The 21,892-nt window shown below is 45.7% G+C and overlaps 2 protein-coding genes across 4 annotated transcripts in view; one reads left to right on the forward strand and one right to left on the reverse strand.

Moving 5' to 3' along the window:
* ARL8A (ARF like GTPase 8A) overlaps positions 1–21,892 on the reverse strand; it is a 176,504-nt gene that overhangs the window by 99,476 nt on the left and 55,136 nt on the right. The window lies entirely within an intron of this gene.
* LOC309534881 (receptor-type tyrosine-protein phosphatase V-like) overlaps positions 1–21,892 on the forward strand; it is a 57,789-nt gene that overhangs the window by 12,846 nt on the left and 23,051 nt on the right. For 2 of the 3 annotated variants that reach the window (XM_082227395.1, XM_082227397.1), the window contains exons 4-22: positions 2,777–3,043; positions 3,911–4,177; positions 5,350–5,622; positions 6,531–6,797; positions 7,498–7,773; positions 9,181–9,450; positions 10,167–10,436; positions 11,149–11,418; positions 11,828–12,100; positions 13,280–13,552; positions 13,895–14,167; positions 15,098–15,370; positions 16,661–16,942; positions 17,214–17,351; positions 17,449–17,659; positions 18,249–18,316; positions 18,671–18,797; positions 19,681–19,728; positions 20,896–20,989. In XM_082227395.1, the coding sequence (XP_082083521.1) occupies positions 2,777–3,043; positions 3,911–4,177; positions 5,350–5,622; positions 6,531–6,797; positions 7,498–7,773; positions 9,181–9,450; positions 10,167–10,436; positions 11,149–11,418; positions 11,828–12,100; positions 13,280–13,552; positions 13,895–14,167; positions 15,098–15,370; positions 16,661–16,942; positions 17,214–17,351; positions 17,449–17,659; positions 18,249–18,316; positions 18,671–18,797; positions 19,681–19,728; positions 20,896–20,989 (4,220 nt within the window). The remainder of the gene's footprint in view (positions 1–2,776; positions 3,044–3,910; positions 4,178–5,349; positions 5,623–6,530; positions 6,798–7,497; positions 7,774–9,180; positions 9,451–10,166; positions 10,437–11,148; positions 11,419–11,827; positions 12,101–13,279; positions 13,553–13,894; positions 14,168–15,097; positions 15,371–16,660; positions 16,943–17,213; positions 17,352–17,448; positions 17,660–18,248; positions 18,317–18,670; positions 18,798–19,680; positions 19,729–20,895; positions 20,990–21,892) is intronic. The other variant, XM_082227396.1, reaches the window with a different exon arrangement.

A 21,892-nucleotide genomic window follows, 5' to 3' on the forward strand; every position in this document is an offset into this window, starting at 1 on the left:
CTGGTTTGCAATTTACATGTACAATGATATTGAAATCAACTAAGGCAAACTGATTTGCAACCTTTCCCTGTGACTTGCACAGAAACTGAGAGCAATTGTCAGGCTCTGCAGGCAGCTGGCAGCAAAGTTAGCTCAGAGTGATTCCATGGCCGCCTGTTCCTAATGTAATGGTACCACAACCGTCTCACAATATCCTTGTGGACTTTGGAACAGTGGGAGCCACTAATTGCAGAAACAGCCCAAGGTTTTCTGTTGGAGCAACTGATACGAGTCGTTCTATTACAGACAAACTGTGCCCAGACAATTCTGTTACAGAGAAGTGTTTTCCAGGCTTATGAAAAATTCCTTTGATCGCAGAAGTTCATGTATCAGTCACCAGCTGAAATTTGCTGAATGCAGTGTTTTCACAAAAACTGTCTTTACCACAGCCACACATTTGAGGTGGTGTACGTTTCCATTTAACTGCTTTTTATTGTCATTCAAGCTGTAGCAGAACCTCACTGCAGTTTTTGCTTGTGAAAGTGCCTCTGAAGTATAGCAACAACCAGGGTCGGAGCTAGGGTAGGATTGCACCTGATCCAAGTCCCCACCAAAATCATAATTCATAGAACCGTATAGTTGGAAGGTATTCCAAGGATCCTCTAGTCCACAACCCTCTGCAATGCAGGAACCCTAGCTAAGTATGGCCTTCCAAACTCAGTTTCAAAACCTCCAATGAAGGTAAAACATGCTATATGCATTATTTAGTAAATGAAATTTACTTTTTAAAAAATAATGTGTTAGGTGAGATCACTGGTTGTAGTAATGATTTAAATCCTGCAAATATTTAGGGTGTGTACCTACTGTGTGATAATGTGCATTCGGTGCTGGATGCAGGAACCTTTTTCGGGTGCTGTACACATGACCTCATCCCCATGTCATCCCTGCCCCTGTGCTAATGGTTGATCTGCTGGAGTGCTTATAATCCATTTTGTGCTGAGAATGCATTCTCAAGCACACGCTGCCGGCGTGTGTACACAGAGCAGGCTTTCTCAGGTCACCTCCTATTGGGACAGACCTTCCGGCCTTGCAGGACTGTGCCACTCCCCCTCCCCATATTTAACTTGTCTATGAATGAAATAGTCAAAACAGGAAGCAATACCATACCTTCGTTGTCTCTGTATGGTGATGCACACCAGTATATCAGCACACCAGTTTCCAAAGACTGTAGAAAACACCTTAAAAAAAAAAGTCTGTGGACACAGTAATTCAGGAGAGTAGATAACACTGTTGCACACTAATTTTAAAACATGCCCACCTGTGTTTACAGACAACCGGGCTAGCAGCTGCTACTTTATGCCATTGCATAAAGCTGTGTACAAAGGCAAAAAAGGTAAAGGGACCCCTGACCTTTAGGTCCAGTCGTGACCGACTCTGGGGTTGCGGCCCTCATCTCGCTTTATTGGCCGAGGGAGCCGGGGTACAGCTTCTGGGTCATGTGGCCAGCATGACTAAGCCGCTTCTGGTGAACCAGAGCAGTGCATGGAAACGCCGTTTACCTTCCCACCGGAGCAGTACCTATTTATCTACTTGCACTTTGACGTGCTTTCGAACTGCTAGGATGGCAGGAGCTGGGACTGAGCAACGGGAGCTCACCCCATCGTGGGGATTCAAACCGCCGACCTTCTGATCAGCAAGTCCTAGGCTCTGTGGTTTAACCCACAGCGCCACCCACGTCCCTTGTACAATAGTAAAGTCCTATGTAAAAAAGCATGCTATAATAAAATGGCAACTGTGCATTTCAGAGGTAGAGTGTGTACACTCTACCTTAATCTGAAAGGCAAAACTTTGGAGCACCAGGCGCTGTCAGTTCTCCCAGTCCCAGAGTCATCAGACCTCCTAAAATAATCCATGAATATTCACCAACTGTGTCTATCCAAGTCTTGCTGCTTATCGTTTTATTATAACTGGTGTTAATGTTTTACGTTATAAAATAGGGGGGTTGTGTTTCATGTTCTTTGCCCTAGGCATCAAGATACTTAATTGTGGCCCTGGCAACAGCCCAGCACTTCTTTACCTATAGACACCCTGTTTCCTGTTTCCTGTTTCCTGTGTCTGCATGCAGGCTGAGTTTACATAAGGCTGAGCTGAGGACTGTGAAGCTTTAAGCATGCAATCATAGGTGCACTTTCCCCAATCACAGTGGGTTTTATTTCTGAGTAAACATTAGTCGACTTTCACTGTGAAGTGTTCATCTTTCAGTTCAGTGGTGGGGAACCCGTAGCCCTCCAAGTTTTGCTATAGTACAACTAAGAACCTAATTCGTTCTGGAGGTCTGTTCTTAACCTGAGGTACCACTTGAGCTAATGGGGCCTCCCACTGTTGCTGTGCCGCCACCACACGATTTCTGTTCTGATCCTGAAGTAAAGTTCTTAACCTGAGGTTAGCAGAGTCTGTAACCTGAAGCATCTGTAACCCGAGGTACCACTGTACTTCAGATAGGCTAGAACAGAACTCACATAAAATACTTAAAAATCTGGTCAGAACAGTGGCGTAGCATGGGTTGTCAGCACCCGGGGCAAGGCAAGTAATTTGCGCCCCCTAACCCATGGATTTGCGCCCACTAACCCTAACCCCCAGATGTTGCGCCCGGTGCGGCCGGCCCCCCCCTGCACCCCCCACGCTACACCACTGGGTCAGGATTTGAGAGAGATAGGAGCAGGTTTGGGGATCTGGTAAATATTCTGAGATGCTTACTCACTGGCAACTCTGTTTTGGAACCTTCACCTTGTTTTAGCTCCCTTAGCTGTGCGGGACGTGATCCTCAGCTATGATGGCCCTTCTGTGTTAGTAGCCTCTTGGAGTGAAGCCCCTGGCGGGAAAGATGGCTACCAGCTGGTTCTGTACCACATAGACTCACAGGCACCTGTCAGGAATGTGACTCTCCCTAAAGGGGCCACCACCTTCCGCTTTGAGAGGCTTCGAGCTGGCAGTGAATATGCCCTGCGAATCACCACCCTGGCTGGATATTCCAAAGCAAGCACCAGTGCACGTCAATGGACCGGTATGGAAAGTTGCTACTCTGACCTGAGGGCATTGTTGGAGGATAAAATCAACTCTGTAGAGACAGAAGCGTCTCCAGAAATTAATCAGATACCTGGGCGGGGCTATGTTATCTCATTGTTCCCGCATGCTCAGGGAGTAGTGAGAGGAAAAGAAAGTAGGCTGGGGCTAATTAGCCATGCCTGAGATTAGTTTATGACACCCATGGAGCTTATGAGGCCTGACATTTTATCTATTTATTATAAAGTGATTTATGACTTGCCTTTCAGCCCAGTGCAGTCCCTAAGGCGGCTTACAATTTAGATAGGCAATTTAGACAATTGTTGTCTATGGAGTAAGACTCACCTTCAAGCAGCCAGGCAGGAAAAGATGACAACCGGTCACTGGGAATCACAAATGGAGACACTGCTGTTGGTGCTCATGTGCTGGTTGCAGGCTTCGCATGGCCACAGTGAGAACAGGATGCTGGGCAGAAGGGTCTTTAGCCAGCTCTGGTGGGGCTCTTATATCCCTGTGTTCTTAAAACTGATCACTTTCTCTTCCATTAGGCCAAAGGCAGAGAAGCTGTGGTTCTTGCTGGACTCACAACTCACATCATCACTGACTGTTGGCAATGGTGACTGGGGCTGATGTGAGCTAGAGTTCAACAACATCTGCAGGGCCACCTCTGCTTTAGGCTACCAGCGTGCCATCAAAAATTGGCACATGTATGTGTGAGCAAGGCAAGCAAGTAAAAAATGTCAGTGGCTTAGCTGCTTTCACTGACTGATTTGTTTGCAAGGGTACTGGAGTGTCCTCTTCTGAGGACTGGGGACTTCCATGGAGTGGGGACTCCTCTTCTTGGAGCAGCTTTCCTTTGTCCCAACAGCTCCTGTTGCCCCCAAGGCGTTGGCATTCCATAGCAACTCCAGCTCCAGTCTGACAGCCTCATGGGCCAAAACAGAGGGTGCAGAATGGCTCCATCTCACTCTGCAGAACCTCCACACCGCAGCTGAGAGCAGCACAGTGTCGCTCAGGAGAGGCCTGTCCAGTTACGTCTTCCAGCACCTGCAGCCGGGCACCCCCTATCGCCTAGGGATCAGCGCTGCAGCTGGGCTTTACCTAATAGAGGGGCCCAATGTCACAGCTTATACATGTGAGTATGCAGCAGAATACTGTTCAAGGCACTTGGAAGTCAGGTAGGCAGGCCTAAAGTAGAATGAGAGGCTACTTTGAGCCTATGAAACAGAATAAGGCAGGGTTACAATAACAGGTAGTCCTTATCCTGAGAGACCTAGAAGCTTGCTCTGAGTCTGTTTAATAGGGATAACTAACACACATGAACATGTGTATAGTGCTTCTGGCTGTGAAATAAAGACAGTCTTATTGTTCTTTTCTCATTATTTGGTGATTGTGTTTCCCTACTGTAATAGAGGCTCCATAATTTACTTTCTGAATACATGAACCAGAGACATTGTGTTTTACGTTACCAAAGCAGTGCCAATAAAGTTGAGAATTTCCAAAAGTCAACCAGACTTTTTCCAGTCGGTGGGCGGGGGAGGGGGGTTTATTAGTGCCGGAGTATCCTCCAGGTCCCAGTGACCATTTCTAAAAGGCCATCCCTATATTCCAGTTGACTAGCTTTCATGTTTGACGAATCCAAGCTACCTGCAAATCGAGCCTTTGGTTTTTTCCTCACTTGTATTATGCAAAGCAACTAAATTCATTTCCTTCCTTTGAAGTATGGGTTTCCCTTACATCAACTGTAGTTGCCATCAGGGAGACTTGACATTGTGTGTGTTTGTAAGTCTTAATATTCAAAATATTCCCCTATTTCTCATAGAACTCAAGAGCAGAGCAGGTACATCCCAAACATCCCCCTTTGTTTACATCACATTCAGACATGCATCTGAAATAGAAGTCAAACCTCCAGTTTTGTGCTCCACTTATCAGTGCTAGCTCGACCCTTCAATTATCCTAAGAGTTGAGATGGAGAACTCTGAATCATATGAGCAGCTAAGGGTTTGGAAAGCTATCACAATCTATTTACTAATTATTCCTAAAGCACCTAACATGATTTGTTGGCTCTGAATTAAGGAAGACATAAGCTCTGTCCACAGGTTTACAGACCACATCACACTTTTCAACCTGGTGCCCTCCAAACTACAACTCACATCAGCCCTGGCCAGCATGACCAATGGTCAGGGATGATCATAGCTGTAGTCCAATACATCAGGAGAGTACGAGGTTCAGGAAGGCTGACAACACCCTATTTCCTGGCAGTTCATTAATGGTGAACACTGATCCTTCCTTTCATTTTTTCCCCAGACCCCCTGAAACCAACCAATGTGAGCTTGGTCAACAGTGGCAAAAATAACACTTTGAAAGCAACATGGAACTCACCAGCTGGAGGAAGAGAATTCTATCTGGTGATTCTGCAGGAAGGGGAGAGCAGGACACCTGTCAGAAATGTATCGGTGGCAAGGAACAGCACACAGGTCACTTTCCAAAGTCTGAGCCCTGGGAAAAGCTACATTGCCTTGGTGACCGCTGTTGCTGGACCCCATAAAGCATCTACAAAGAGCATCTCTGCCTGGACATGTAAGCAGGGCTTGAAGTTCAGATCCTGCCGGGAGGCAGTGGCTCCTATAGAAATGCTCTGCTACTTGTTTTGGGCAGGAGGGTATTTTAGTTACCTGACTGAAGGGAATTCTGGTAAGGTGAGGACACTCAGGGAAGAATTCAAGATAGCTTTAAGGAGATCACTCTGTCAGTGCAAGCATTTCTACTTGCTGGATGGAATTATCTCCCCACTCCTCTTTTCCCGCACACCATTCTGGGGCTTCTCCCAACCCCTCAGCCAACTGGAGATGAGGGCACAGAGGGAGGAGAGGGTGGGGAAAAACCCATTGCGCTAGTGGGGACCCGTTAGTTGACTCCATCTCTCACTTTCTTCAGCGCCAACACTGATGCTTCATCAACTTCAACCTAAGGGACCACAGAAAGAGGTTTCTTCACCACAGGGTCATAAAGTATGGTTCAAAGGCAAATGAGGGCACCAGCTTGCTGAAGCTAAGCAGGTTTGGGTCTGAATGGGTGACTTCCTGGAAACCACATGTGCACTGCCTTGGTTTCCATGATGGGAGAAAGGCAGGATAGAAATGCAAGATTTTTGTTTGTTTAGCATTCCCAACCATCTGTCAGGGTCAGTGAAGAGAGACTCCAAGAGAACAGTTCTCTGTCTTGGCTGGGGCTTCAGTTATTAGGCATTGGACAAAACAAATATTCTGAGTTGACTTGAAGAGGAGACCTTTCTGATAATTATGTCCATCTTCTACTCTGGAAGCTGGGATGGGAGAAACATCACAATGAATCTTCTGAGAAAGGGTTATTTTTTTGGTCACCCTTTCATTCTACACTCCCAAATAGGTGCTCCCCAATTTGTATCAACCCAGACCTTTCATAGAAGGCCCTGTGCATAATTTTGTGTCTGTCTTTCCCCCTTCCAGATCCTGCAGCTCCGCCAGGTGGGAGCTTGTCGAGCCAAGGCAGTGCCCACATGCTCCGTGCTCACTGGCAAGAGGCGCCTGGGACTGGCTACATGGCAGCATTGTACACCACGGAACCCCACATGCTGGTGCAAAACAAATCCGTGCCTAAGGGTCATAACAGTCTGCACTACGAAGGGTTAATACCAGGCACACGCTATTCCTGGGAGATTTGCACCATTGCTGGGCCCTACATCTCCCCACCCCTTGTCCTTAGCAACTGGACACGTAAGTGCCATGGGAAGTCCAATAGGCTGTCATGCACATGGCTACCAGGTCCAGACCTTGAGAGTTTCCTTGGGTAATTGAAGGGGGAAAGGAGCTGCCACTGAAGTGGGAAAGGGGTCTGGGTGGGTGCAAGAGAGACAGGTGGGGCCTGTCAAAGTTCAGTCACCCCCAAAGCCCTGGAGCTTAGTGAGGAGGTGATTTTAGAGCTGAAAGGCTCGCAATCTCTTTCAGAACTGGTGGCACTGGACTGACATTTCACACTTTTGCCGTCACTGTCACCATCATTTCATTTGTGTGCTGCCTTTCCACTTATGCTCAAAGCAGCTGACAGCAATACACCACAAAATCAACAAGAACTATTTCACAATAATGATACAGCAGCATGTAACAACGTCACAAGAAAACAACATTTCAGTACTGTGAATGTAGGCACCTCCTGGTGGAAGCAAAAGTAATGAGGGAGTCTGAGCAGTTTCACCTTAGTCCTAGCTGCTGCTGCTGCTGCTATGTCCTCAACAAATTAGCAAATACTGTAATAAAGTCCATCTGATCAAATCGCAAAGCCTCAGCTTCCCCAAAGGACCACTGCACTTTTGGTGTCATTATTTGGGCAGCGTTAAGGCTTCCAAAGGCAAAGGGGTGAAGAAGCTGGAGACAAACCTCAAAAATGCCTGAAATTGGTCTGATCTCCTCCTTTCAGATCCTTTGCCTCCGGAGCATCTGAGCCTCAGTAATGGCGGTCACAGCACCAGGTCACTACGGGCTTCTTGGCGGAGTCCCTCTGGGGTCAGAGGCAATTATGCAGGGACTCTCTTGGAAACTAAATCCCAGTTGGTAGTGAAAAATGTAACAGCGACGAAGGGTGGGACAAATGTCACCTTTGACGGGCTGATCCCAGGGCGTCAGTATACTCTGAAGATGATGGGAGTGGCTGGACCATATCCATCCATCATTCAAACAGCCAGTGACTGGACATGTGAGTATGCCATTTTCTGGAGAGGTAGTTGAGGGTCCTCCCAGCAAGTTCTGTCCCTGGTTGATTTCCACTGAGTCTCCCTATTTACCCATGAACAGGAGAGAGAAGATGTATCCCATCTGAAGGAATAGTAGAGGCAGGAAGACAGGGAAGTGGCTGGTAGGGATATTATGAGGCCTGGTTTGGCCTTTGTTGACAGAAGGAGTTTATCCTGATTCAGAATTGCAGTGTGTGAAATTTTCACAAGCGTTTCAGAGTTTTGAATTCGGACCTTTGACCTTTCAATTTCAAAACATTTTCAAACTTCTCTTTTAAAATCTTAATTCTTGTTGATGAATTTAAGGCAAGAAACAAACCGGTAAAGTAAATAATTTTATACTTTTGCCACCCAAAGCAACAATAATAAAAAAAACAAACCCAAGTTCCAAATCCAAAACTATCCATAACTGGTAAATGTTAAAAAAAGAAAAAGAAATGGATCAAGGCTTCAATTGGTCTGTTAGGGGTTTTTTCATCTCCAAATTAGGAGAATCTGCATGTGTATCCCCTTCCACCCATTGCCCAGGTTTCTGATTTCCTCCTCACACCTGAGCAAAACATAAATATTGTTTGGACCATACAAGAAGTATTACTGTCTCTTGGAGCACAGTATCCCCACCCTCCCTGTATGAATCATATGGACTTTTCCTATCTGCATATATCTGACAGCCATGAGTATGAAGTGCCTTTAGGCTGCACATCCCATTTCCCCCCAGTGGATAAATATTATAAACCTGTGTATATGAAAAGGTAAATTCATAAGCATCTAGCCCCAAAGGGAAGTTACCTGTAACATAACCAATTGGGACCATTTGTGGATTGAAGCCAGGGTGGGTGGGCAGAGCAGAGTGTCTGGACTTGGAGGGTAGCAATCTCCTTACTGATATGAGTTTTTCAGGAGAAATTAAAGCTTGCTGGTATTTTGGTCCCACAACTGCACCCCAGGTTTTTAGGTCTCATGCACATGTTAAATAAATAACAAATAGCAACCATTTCCCAACACCCAAGAACACCTGCCCTTGTGGAGAACATCTGCATTGGCTTCTGTATCTCACCTCTCTTTCCTCCCTGAATGTAATTAGATCTAATGGCTAATGAGTCATCTCAGGCTGTGTCTTTTAAGAGGGCAGGGGGAACGGCATTAGGCCCCTTGCCAGTGCCCCTGGGCACTCTAATCTAGTGTGGATGTGATGTAAGACAGTGTCCTGTTCCCAGTGCTGAAATAAGAGTCTGCCAGTCCAATGGGATTCTGTAGGAGAATTAGGGAAGGAGATGCGGTCTTGTCCTTTGCATCAGAAAGCAAAATGTCTTGGCCTGGCATTGCTGTATGGTGCTGACCAGCCACTGAGAAATCTTTTTTTCCCCCAGACCCTTTGCCTCCTTCAAGGGTTACACTGGCCAGTAGCAGATGGTCCCCCAGTCTGGTTGCCACTTGGGACCTGCCTCCAGGTGACAGAGACCAGCTCTTTTTGCGAATCTACAGCCAGGAGCATCCTCTGCAGAGGAACATCACAATTGGGCCAGGCATGCGGAATTTCACTTTTGAGGGCCTTCTTCCTGGCAGCCAATACTTCTTGGAGGTTATAGCACTGGCAGGACTATACCGGGCTTCAGCACAGGTGGTCTCTGCATGGACATGTGAGTATGCCAAAGAATTTCTGAACCGTGTGAGGGCTCAGTAGTGACACTCTCTTAAGCTTCCGTCATTTGTGCAATCTAACATCTCATCCTCTTGTTAACCCCAAGAATAGCAGACGCTCCAAGTGTCCCTATTTTCCAGGGACGTCCCTGATTTAGAGAAGGTGCTTCAGTTTCTGACTTGATCCCAGAATATCCCACTTTCCCTTAGGATGTCCCTATTTTCATTGAAGAAATATTGGACAGTATGGAGTTATCCAACCCCCAAGCTGTCTGAAGGCAAACCTGTATAGGGAAGTTTTTTTGAAAAAGCATTTAATGTTTTTTATATATGTTGGAAGCTGCCCAGAGTTCTGGGGCAACCCATTAAGATGTGTGGGGTATAAATAGTAAAATTATCATTATGGAATGGGACGTCCCTATTTCCATCGGAGAAATGTTGGAGGGTATGGAATAGGTCGAGTAATGTAGCATTGGAACAAAATTATTTGAGTGTTAATAACGCACTGCCGGTTAAACCACAGAATGTGTAAATCTAGGAATTTAGCAAGCAGGCGGCAAAAGCCTCTAGTGTTGGTGTGATGCAACCCAAGATGCCACAGTGATACATGTCACATTAAAGCTAACACAAAATGCCTCTGTGAAAGCAGCTGTGTGCCTGCTTCCTTATGCCACCATGATGTCCCTCCCACACACCATTTTTGTTGCAACCACAGATCCTCTGTCTCTGGCTAATGTCAGTGTGAAAAGCAGCCAGAACCCCCAGCAGCTGACTGTGAGCTGGATGGAATCAGGAAGAGGACGAGAGTACTGGGTGCAGCTCTACTCGGGTGAATCTCTCTCCATTATCCGGAATGTTTCAGTGCCACATGGAACCACCCAGGTGACCCTCGATAGCCTGGTGCCAGGGACTCAGTACCGGGTCGAGATTGTCTCCAGAGCTGGACCACACCACATTTCCTCACAAACAGCCATTGGCTACACAGGTACAATGTTGCCCCCTTCTGTCTTTTCTCCCAGGCCAAACATTCTAGTTAAGTTCGCACTCAACACTAAGCCTAATGCGTTTGTTGACATTCATACACAGACTTTATGCTCACTGTGGTTTACAGTCTAAAATATTGACTTGCAATCTGAAATATCATAACGCAGAAGGGAACATGGGGAGGGGAGGGAAGCAAAGTGTTGTATCCATCTAAAACAGTCATATTCAGAATAGTTCCGCTTAAATCAATGGACGTAAGTTAGCCAATATTGATTTCGTGGGTCTGACGTATTAGATACAACCCCCAACTTTTCCTTAGTATAACTTAATGACCTGGTGGAATGGCCACTGACTAAGGCAAATTGCAATGGGAGGAGCAAATGGGCATTGGCTCCAGCTAAGCCTCTTGCTTCATTAGAGTCTTGTTGACTCTTGTCCCTATTTCATGATTACTTTTTACTCTGACATTTTGTGGTACTCGCTGATGACTCGGGTTCTTGCCTTGCCTGTGGGCTTGTTCAGAACCTACTTGTTGCTGTTTCCCTCCTGTATTTGTTGTATGGCTTGTGTGTCATATCTCAAAGGACATAGAAAATTTAGAAAGGTTGCCAGGGGTTACACAACATAGAAATCAACAAGATGGCTGTCCCCTCAGGCATGGCTGTCTTCTGTCAACAGTTCTTTCCTGAAACCCTTTGTGGTTCTCCTTCTAGTGCCCTTGATGCCACTTGCTGTGACGGTGACCAGCCACGGCTCCTCAGTGTTGACAGTGCAGTGGAAGGCCCCAGCCGGACAGAGAGATAGCTACATGGTCTCCGTGTCTGAAGAGGACTCCACAGCTATCAGAAGCCACACGGCTGTCGAGAAAGCCAGCACTAACCTCACCATAGAAGGGCTAACCCCAGGCATATGCTACCTCGTTGCAGTGTGGGCACTGGCTGGACCGTACAGCTCCACGTCTCGGAACAGCACAGCCTGCACAGGTGAGTCGGGTGGTCAATCCAGTGGGAAGAGAGGGTGTTACATCTCGGGTGGAGGAAGATCTGTGAGAAATAATTGAGCCCATGCAGCTGATAATAGCAAACAGTGTTATGGAGTTACATCTGAATGAATTCTGATGCAAAAGACTTGAGCAGGTTTGGATGGTGGTGCAGCTCTTCCCTGCAGCACGAGTCAGGCACTAGATCTGCAGTAACTGTCAGATATCTTCATACTCTGCTTTCGTGGAGCCGTTGCATAGACTGATCTTCTCTTTAGCACTGGGCTTGTGATTAGCAGAAGTTGACTATTGCTCCAGCTGTATCACTGTGAAATATGTGGGGTGTTGCTGTGCCATGGGAATCAACGGCCCTTTGTGTCTGAATGTACCCTCTTCTTCTTTTTCCCTGGAAGCCCCTGCTGCTCCTGTGAACCTGACCCTGAGTAACGTTGGCAACTCTTCTGTGCTACACACAGCCTGGGGAGAGCCTCCAGGAGGAAGAGACCACTACCGGATGGTCCTGTATAGCCTAGTGCCTCCAGGCATGGAAAGAGTTCGGGTTGTGCAGCCAAGCACCCAGGACTTCCTTTGGACGGGTTTGCCATCAGGAAGCCAGTTTGCTGTGCAGGTCATCACAGTGAAAGGCCAAGCTGAGGCCCCTTCGACCATTGCTGTTGAGTGGACATGTGAGTCTGACAGGCTAAGTCCCACCCCATGGTTGAGGAATGCACCTGTTACCATCTGACATGCAGCTTCCTTGTACAGTTCTAGGCCTAGAACCTCTTTCCTCTTCTTCAGTGGCCCATTTCATCTCTCATCTCCTGGGTCTAGAGCTGAACTGAAATTTCTCAGAAGACTTTTCTTTTCCTGAGAAAATTTCTGAGATTTTTCTTGTTCTTGCCTCCCCAGAAAAAGAACACTTTTTGCAAATTTTTATTCAGATATTCTTCACCACTATATATGGATTGGATACGGACAAGGCTTCCAGCACAGTTACTGCTATTGATATTTGCAGTAGCGGCAGCAGCAAAAAGAAACAAAAACCTCTGAAGAAAAAGAGGCTATGCTACTCCCTCTGGAAATTGTGAGCCTCACATCTGAGAAAGTGTTGGAGAATTTCTATTTGGAGGAATTTGGTGGACTACACCCCAAAATTTCTGTGCACTTATAAGATGGATAATTTTGAAAGACCATTTGTACTCGGCTTGGCTCATCCCGGACCCTATTATTCACTCTGTTTAATTACCCGCTTTCCTACTCCCTTACTGGATTCCACATGATAAAATAGAAGGATTTTCCCTCGTGTTGAGGTATTACTAGACTGGACCATCTTGCCTCATTAGAGGGAAGGAAATGTGAGAGGTTTGGGGAAGTGGAAAGGCTTGTTCTTCTCTAGATGTGTGGCTCACATTGGGGCAGATATGCAAGCAGTCACTGACTCACACAGGCCACAATCACACACACACTATATAACACCTATCCTTTATGCAGACATCTTCCCAGCATGTGACCAATTGCATGCACAGAGATTTCTCCAGAAGATCCAAAATGGTGGCAGGGGTGAGACATAAGACTCTCTGATCTATGTTATATAGAAAGGTGGACTGAACCAGGTGCTTCCAAGTTTTTTGGCCCTTAAGTTGGTTTAAAAAATGCATTGAGAAAGGTTGAGTTGGACTTGGACCAATCTTGAATTCTCTCTTCCAGCCTGAGCTATTATTGATAGTTTAGTCCTGCCTGCATGCTATGCCATGTAGATTCCATTGGATAATTATGATAGTTCCATATATTGCAGCTACAATAAGCAGCCTCTTCCTTCAGTCTGTGCCCTTTATTTTCTCATGCAAGTTCTTACTATTTCACAGCTCCTCTGCCTGCTACCTCTGTGCAAATCAGGAATGAAAGGCACCCACACCGACTGAGTGTGGCTTGGACACCAGCCTCTGGTAGATTGGATGGCTACGAGTTGAACTTATATCGCTCAGGATCTGGTACCACAGCAGCACAAACATCTCTGGGGACAGATGCCACCAATTTCACCTTCTCAGGTCTGACACCAGGAGCCAAATACTTCTTTGAGATCATCTCAAAGGCAGGACCCTATAGGACTTCAGCAGGGAATGTCAGTGACTGGACAAGTGAGTAGCTCAGGCTAACATCTGCCATTTTAATCTGAATGTCAACTTCTCTGTGGGAGGGAAACAGTCAGCAAAACAACCTTTCAATTCATTCCAAGCAGAGTGTTGCAGCCTGCTGTGAAAGAAAGCAGCACTGTGGCATTTATGAGACAAAACGATGAGGCTGTCTGGCTGCTCTTATCGCCCAGGAAATAATCCTATCATTGCCTCTGCACCTCAGGATGAAGACATAGGAAACCAGAAATGGGATTAACTGGGTCCACCCATTTTATTCACTTGAACAACTCTGATCCGCAATTTCATTTAAAACAGCCCCACCTTCTGGTATTGCCTTCTTCTTAGGTCCTCTGCCTCCTCACACGGTGCATCTGTCAAACAAAGGGCAGACTGACAAGCTGAGTGCTTCCTGGGGACGCAGCGCAGGAAACCAAGATGGCTATGTACTAACACTCTATTATGCTGGATCAGGCACTGTGGCATCCAAGACATCTGTCATGAAGGATGCTACTAATTTCACCTTCATTGGCCTGAATCCAGGAAGTAAATATTTGCTAGAAGTTGCTGCTGTGGCAGGGCCTTACCAGATAGCAGCAGAGAATGTCAGTGACTGGACATGTGAGTATCCTAATGCACTTCTGTAGGTTTGTTTACACTGGATGTGAACCAAGTTGACTCCCCATTAATATAGGGGTGTCCATATGATGACCTCCTCATCCCAGCATGGATCTTTCCGCCTTTAAATGTGGTGTTTTCCCATCCTTGGAAACAGTCCAAAACAGCCAAGATAAAAAGAATTCCCATATTTGAAGGGGGAAATGAAAACACCCATTGTCTAGCCTCTGGGTTTGCATTTAAGCCTTTTATGCTGATTGCTGTCCCATAGAAAACAATCCAGGTATCAGGAATTTTAGTGTAGTTGTGACTGGGGAGTAATGGGTCTGACTCAAAATAAAAAAGGAGTTCATTATTTTTCTGACTCAGGCCTTACTCCATACAAAAAAAAGATGTTTTGTTCTGTGTAAACATTTTTAAAAATTACTCTGCTAATGCTAATGCAAATAAAATCCTTCATTATTTTATCCATCTCGCACAGGGTGGGGCTGTGGTGTAGGGAGCATGGGTTACACCAGGCCTGTAAAGTTAGCCAGTGTTCTGATACCCATTTTGCTAGATAGGGAGAGTTGGGAATCAGAGCCAGTGTATGACAAGAGAATCTTTCTCAGCCTTACCTAGGAATGGCAAGCAGTGAAGCTGGGAACGTCTGCATGCAAAGCAAATGATCTATCACTGCACTATTGCCCTTCCATTTTGCATTCATAAGGCTCCATATTCAATTCCTAACATCTCAGTAGAGGTGCTAATCTCAGCAGAGAGCCTCTTTCAGTCCAGGACGATGCCACAAGCACCACTGCTCTGACTTTTGAACGTCAATGGCTGCTCCTCCAGGCCAACTCTCTCCCTGTTTGTTCTCCCCAATCCCAAAGCAGATGGCTCTGTAGTTTTAGTGTCTAACTCACCCTCTCTTGCATTGTTTTTATACCACAGATCCTTGGGTTCCTCGGAAACTCTCCATAAAGGCAGAGAAGGGAAATCCAGCGCTGTCTGTGTTCTGGACAAAGCCCCTCAGCAAGCCAGAGCGCTGCCAGCTGCAGCTGTGGCATCCAGGCAACAGCACCATGCTACAGCACCATGCCTTGACCCAGTGGCAGGTCCAACATGTTTTCCAGAGACTGGTCCCAGGGAGAAATTACTCCATATCCCTCAACTGCATCGCTGGACCATATACGAGCAGCTCTGAGACTGCGGTGATGCCAATAGGTAGGTATGCACTTGTCCTAGGGCAAGAGAATGTGGCAAGAACTTGCAGGACTTTTATTTTCTTTTTATTGCATTGGCAGTGGCAAAGTCTTGAAGACTGTGTACATGTGCCACCTTCTAATTTTCTCTGGATAAAGTCTCAGAGGACTGGTATGGAAGGAGCCTCAGAGGCAATGCAACCAAACGCATTTATATTATCCATTGGTGAGATTGCTCACTGCTTTCCCTTTAGTATAAAGGCTTTCTTCAACATACCCTTGGTTCTATCATTCCCTGACGGGTTCTGGTGAATCTTTCATTCCTCCAGGAGAAAATCCAGAACTCTTTTCATCATAGGGCACTCTCATGCATCAAGCTTTGTGCTTGTCTGTCCCTTTTTAGTTACAGAAATCTTCACGATTTTGTTCCTCTTTTCATGGAGTTAACTTCACTCTTCTTATCAGTTAGGTAAATTTCCCCACTTGTTTTATGGGTCTGGTAGTGTCCTACTGCCTTTAGCCTTCAAAGTCTGTTGCTCTTGGTCATTTGTTAAATTTTGCTCTGCACCCGTCCCCTATATAGCAGTGGGGGAAGACAGAGCATGTGCATGCCTCACACCAGCTCTATAACAATTTGACAGATGTTTTAATATCATACAGAATGGGCAGAGAAATATGATGATAACAAAACAACAGCACCACTGATTTTTCATTTATAAAAGCCCCAATATTCAATCATTCCTCTTCTTTCAATATCAGCAGCAATGTATGTTTCCTGTTGTTAGTGTCCTGAGGAACTCTCACCTATGTACTCTCCAGTGAAGACACAGAAGCAATTTGCTTCTATTCCCCAGAACAGTTGGGACCAAAAGAAGGAGATGTTAAAGGAGAATGAGAACCACTTACAAAAACCCCAAATATATATGTCTCCATGCAACAAACCTGTAAATTATACTGCCCCTTAGAATTTATGAACATCTCGCTTATCTGAGACAAACTGTTCAGGATATAAGATTCTGTCCTTCCCAACTAGGCCGGACCTTCTGTGCTAGGCCTGATCACCACAGCAACAACTGTGGGATGAAGAAGAACTACCGGTACTCTCTTCTGTAACTCAAGGACCATATTCCAAGGTGGTGTAGGGGAATCTGTTGCAACCATGCATCAGTGTGTCTTGATGTGCTGAAGGCAGTGCCCCCCAGAAAAACGCACCCAGGGCCACTACAGCCCACCCCATGCTATCCTGGATGTGTGGTCGTCACAGAGACAGTCAAGCTGTGCCTGCTCAAGTTTTTGTGTTGTGTCTCTCCAGAGCCCACACAAGTGAAGGACCCACAGTGTCTCCCTGATAGCACAAGTATATTTCTGAACTGGACCATCCCTGAGGGTGATATCGAGTCTTATAAGCTGACAACAAAGAAGTTTCCCCAAGGAAGCCAGCAGCAGCCTGTGCTTCCTTTGGCTGTTTCCAGGGCTGACGTCACACTGACAGAACTGTCCTCAAACACTTCCTATCAAATCAGCGTTAGTGCTGTGGGCAGGAATGGCATCTCAGGCCCAGCCGTGACACTGCTCTGCAATACATCTGTGGAAGGTACGTGTCTTCCAGGCTCTCCGTTGCCACAGGTTGAAAGTGCCATAACTTAGTGGTTGAGCAATGGCTTTGGATACAGAAGGTCACAGGCAGTGGCAGCTGGTAGATCCTGGGTGCGGTAGGGCAACTAGGTGAGGTTGCACAGACAGGATATGGGGGCAGTTAAGAGATGTGAAACACTGAACATTTGAAATATGCTATTTAAACTTTTTATTTAAATGTACACCTGCTGGTGACACCCTAATACCTCTTCCTTTCTGGCTTTCCGAAGCAGTTCTCCCGCCTCCTGTGCGAATGGACACCCCCCAGTTTGACGCCAGTTCTAGAGTCATCATCTCCCCTGATATGTTCAGCGAGGAAAATGGCCTCATAGAGTATTATGGAGTTGTTGCCACCACTAATGAGTCTTGTAAGTATCTGCAACCACCATGGGCCATCCTTGTGAGGGGATTCATGATGCCCCCCATGATCATAACGTTGCAATGCTTTTCTCTCTGTATCTCCAGTGTTGAGGCCCACCCAAGACATCATCTCCCGCACATGGTATGACCACTATTATGGGCAGGAAGACTCTTACTTGGCTCTGTTGGTGCCAAACCCATTTCGTTTCAATGACAGCACCAGTCCCAAGGCCTGGCCAGTGACAGTGGGTGCAGACGAATGCAGTCGCTCTCGAAAGACCTGCAATGGAAGGCTGAAAAAAGATTCACAGTACAGGTAAGAGCATAAGAAAGTGCCTAAACGGAACACTAAAGGCCTATCTGTTCCAGCACAAAGCCGTGTTCCTTGGTTCACTTGGGAAGCTCACAAGCAGGCATGATGGAAATGTTCCATCGGCAGATACACAAGGATCTGCTAATCAAAAATATACTGCAGCCTTCTCCTTACTCTTGACCATTGGCCATGCTGGCTGGGGTGGATGGGAGCTGTGGTCCAATAACATCTGGAAGACATCCGGTTGCAGAAGGCTGGTAGACTGTTTCTGCACATGGAGGTGTGAAATTAGGCAAGCTTAACTTGGAACAAACTAAGCTCATTCTTAAGTCTTATGAATATTGCATAGTTGTTTCATCTCAGCTCTGAAAGTGCTATAGGAATAAAATTTACCACTCAGGAAAATGAAAAGAATAGAGGCTGATGCAGCCTTGAGTCATCCTTTATGTCTCAGCGTAATGCACCTTGTGGAGTCATTGGAAAAATAAGGGGCAAGAAGAGAACCATTTACACTGCTGAACTATTTGGAGGGAAGGTGAGGTATAAATGTAATGAATAAATGAATAAAATTCTCCATTTTGTTCTGTTATAGGTTCAGCATTGCTGCCTTCACCAGATATAGTCAACAGGCTCCTAAAGTGTCATTCACAGCATTCTCAGGTGAAACAAGTCTCTTCATCTGGTTGTATTCTGGATTAATTAAGCCTCTAGTCTCTTAGCCAATTTCACTAGGTCCTTTTTGGCACCTCCTGTTTATCTTTCAAAATGATGAACAGTACAATCCTCCACATGTCTATTCAGAAGTGTACAGGAGTGCAGCCTCCTTCACAATTGTATTAATATGTTAATCTTGATGCTTCCTGAACAGTGAAGTGGTGGGTGGCAGGAATTCCTGGTGAGTGCCATATGTGTGATAGAGCTCCATGTAAGGGATATTCTCATGGCTGCCTAAATCTCTGGGTAGAAAGGGAGGAGTCTCATATAAACTGTACCTTTCACTGTCTTTGTGTTCAGCGGCAGACACCTCAGCAGCCTCTGCTGCTTTATCTGCCCCAGTTGTGGCTGGGATCATTATGGGATTCCTGGTGACAGTCACAGCAATTGCTGGATGGGTCTACTGGAAACATCTGAGAGCAAGGAGGTGAGGACAATTGAAGGGGTTGCTGCTTTGGAAGGAATGATACAATGCAGGATTTTAGTATTTGGAGCTTGCCTGGAAATTAGCTGGCAAACCTTGAGTAAATCTAGGATGCTTCCAGAGAAGAGTCTTCTTGCATTTTTGGTCATCGCTTTCCTGTTTTTTGTTGCATGTGGAATTCACTAATCCAGGCTTCCTCAACCTCAGCCCTCCAGATGTTTTGAGACTACAATTCCCATCATCCCTGACCACTGGTCCTGCTAGCTAGGGATCATAGGAGTTGTAGGCCAAAAACATCTGGAGGGCCGAGGTTGAAGAAGCCTGCATGACTAATCCTTCCAAATCACAAATTCCTTTTATGGCTCTTGTTTTTGCTACCATGCCACCATTTCCCATCTACATCAATGAGCATGATGGGATATAGCTGGATTTGTCTTATCTCTCCCTCCCATATTCCCTCCCCCTGAAAATTGCTTTCTTTTTGAGCACAAAATGGCCCTAGATAGACTCTCTGAATGTTTCTAAAATACACACATTCATAATATCCAACAGGTGAGAAACTATGGACAGGTTTCAGCTAACAAATCCCACTAGAAGAAACACATGCAAGGACTTCCACCATTCCTGGCACCCCCCTATTGACGGGGGGGCAGGGGAACCCCCAGGACAGGACAGGAGCCAAAGAAGGGGGTGGGGATCATTCCATCTGGCAGAGACAGAATAATCAACATTGTGTGACATTGAAAATGCCCCCTGTACCCCAAGCACATATAGAAGTTTGGGAACACATATAGTTTTCCCCTTAGGTGGGAGAGTCAGCAGTAAAGAAGATGCTTGTCTCCCCCCATAGGAATTAACCACCTGCATGTATGTGCCTTGCTTTCAGAATGAAAAAGGGTAACATCCCCCAAGAAATGGCCACGTACAGCCCAAGGTGAGTGAAGCTACTCTCGTGTCTCCCCTGCTCACTTAGTGTCATCTTCTGCCACAGCATAGGCAACAAGCCAGGCTTTGGGACAGGAGGAGTTGTGGGTCTGGCCATTCCAGCCTATCCTGGCAAGGAGGTGTTGTGGCACCAGCTCTCCTTCTAAGGGCTCATCACGTGAGATTTCAGCTTGCTCTAGGCTGAGTTGGTTTTACTTCTATGTTAGTCCCAGAAAATAAGGCACAACATTTAAATACCGTATTTCTCACTCTATAAGACGCACCAGACCATAAGACACATCTAGTTTTTAGAAGAGAAAAACAAGGAAAAAAATATATTCTGAATTCCAGAAGCCAGGACAGCAAGCGGAATCGTTGGGCAGCAAGCAGCGATCGCTGGCCAGCCCTTCTCCCTCCTCGGGGAAAAGCCCCAAAGAGCCGCACACACGCTCCACACGGCTCTTTAAAGGGAGTGCTGAGCAGAGCCTCCTGCCTGCATTCGCTCTATAAGACGCACACACATTTCCCCTTACTCTTTAGTAGGGGAAAAGTGCATCTTATAGAGTGGAAAATACGTCAAACAACTTCCTTCCCACCTCTTGTCCTGCAAGGGGATTCCTGTAGGGATGGGTGAATCTTCTGCAAAAGTTCTTTTATGTAATATACCGTATTGCATTTGGGTATGCTATTTTCAGTAATATATGAATCTATATGCACAATTTCCCCAGGGATGTGCACTTTGTGTTAGAATTCCTGCATGTTACTTGGCTGGAGAACTGCATTGCAGAATTCAGAGAAAGATGACTTTCCCCAAAGGATGGCTCTGTTTCAGTTCATATATTATTTCAGAATGTGTATTAGGTAGATAAGTATTTCTCCCCCATGCTTAGATTCATGCCATACCTTGAAACTGAAGTTATGGTGAATTCTCATTTCAAACAATGGGCTGATATCCCCCTTTTACTACTATAACAGTTTGCCACACGCCTGCTGATATATCTTCTATTACAAAAGAATGTTTTGTGTTTGTAATTTGAGACTTATCGGAAAGGAACCTGAATTTTACCTAACTTGTTGTGTATGTACATTGAACCACTCTCTCGGTATTTTCATTCTGCCTAAAGGAGGATCCCTGCACAGCACTCCTCGCTCTTATGTGCATCTTTATTTCTTGCAGAAATACCCACCGGCCAATCCCCATACAGAGCTTCAGGCAATATTATGAGACAAGGGCAGCAAATTCCAACCATGGCTTCTCTCAGGACTTTGAGGTAAGCGCTCCCCTCTTCTTCAAAGTTAATCCAGGCTGACTGTGAAGCCACGGTCAGACATCATCATCATCATTGAATGCAGGCTGCAGAAATTTGCCAGTTTCGTGCTTTTATTAGAGCTAAATTTCACTACCTATGAAATATCCATTGAAACCAAGGCAGGTGAGCATGAAATGTTTCTCTTCTCCTCCCAAATCAACATACCAGTAATACTGAGTAGCATGCAGTCTCCTCTTCTTGTTACTAGTAGGTTTTAGTTAACCTAGAAGGAAAAATATTTCTTTGCCAGCATGTGCTGACTGCTATAAATTCAGGCAGAAGAGAGGCTATGTTCATGGCGCCCCCAACCATAACTGTACAGTGGTACCTTGGAAGTCGAATGGAATCTGTTCCGGAAGTCCATTCAACTTCCAAAACGTTCGGAAACCAAGACGCGGCTTCTGATTGGCTGCAGGAAGCTTCTGCAGCCAATTGGAAGCCACGGAAGCCGCGTCAGATGTTCGGGTTCCAAAGAACATTCGCAAACTGGAACACTCACTCCAGGTTTGCGGCGTTCAGGATCCAATATACAACTGTAGCTTCAAATATCAGTTTAAAAAACGGTCAAACCAGAAGAGGCCAAGGTTTTAAAATAAATTCAGATAAAATCAAAACGTTGGTTAAAAACATGGATGGTCAGCAAAAAAAATTGTTAGGAAAAATGTCTGGTTTGAAAATATGTTTTAAAAAAAGTAAGATATTTGGGAATCTGGCTGACAGCAAGAAATTGAAATTTATTTGAAAAAAATTATATTAAATTGTGGAAAGAGGTTAAGAAAGAGTTGGAGATTTAGAAGAGAATGAAGCTCTCCCTGCTAGGTAGAATTTCAGCCACTAAAATGAATTTATTGCCCAGGATGCTGT

The sequence above is a fragment of the Podarcis vaucheri genome, assembly GCF_965113315.1.
Source record: "Podarcis vaucheri genome assembly, chromosome: 6".
Classification (NCBI taxonomy): domain Eukaryota; kingdom Metazoa; phylum Chordata; class Lepidosauria; order Squamata; family Lacertidae; genus Podarcis; species Podarcis vaucheri.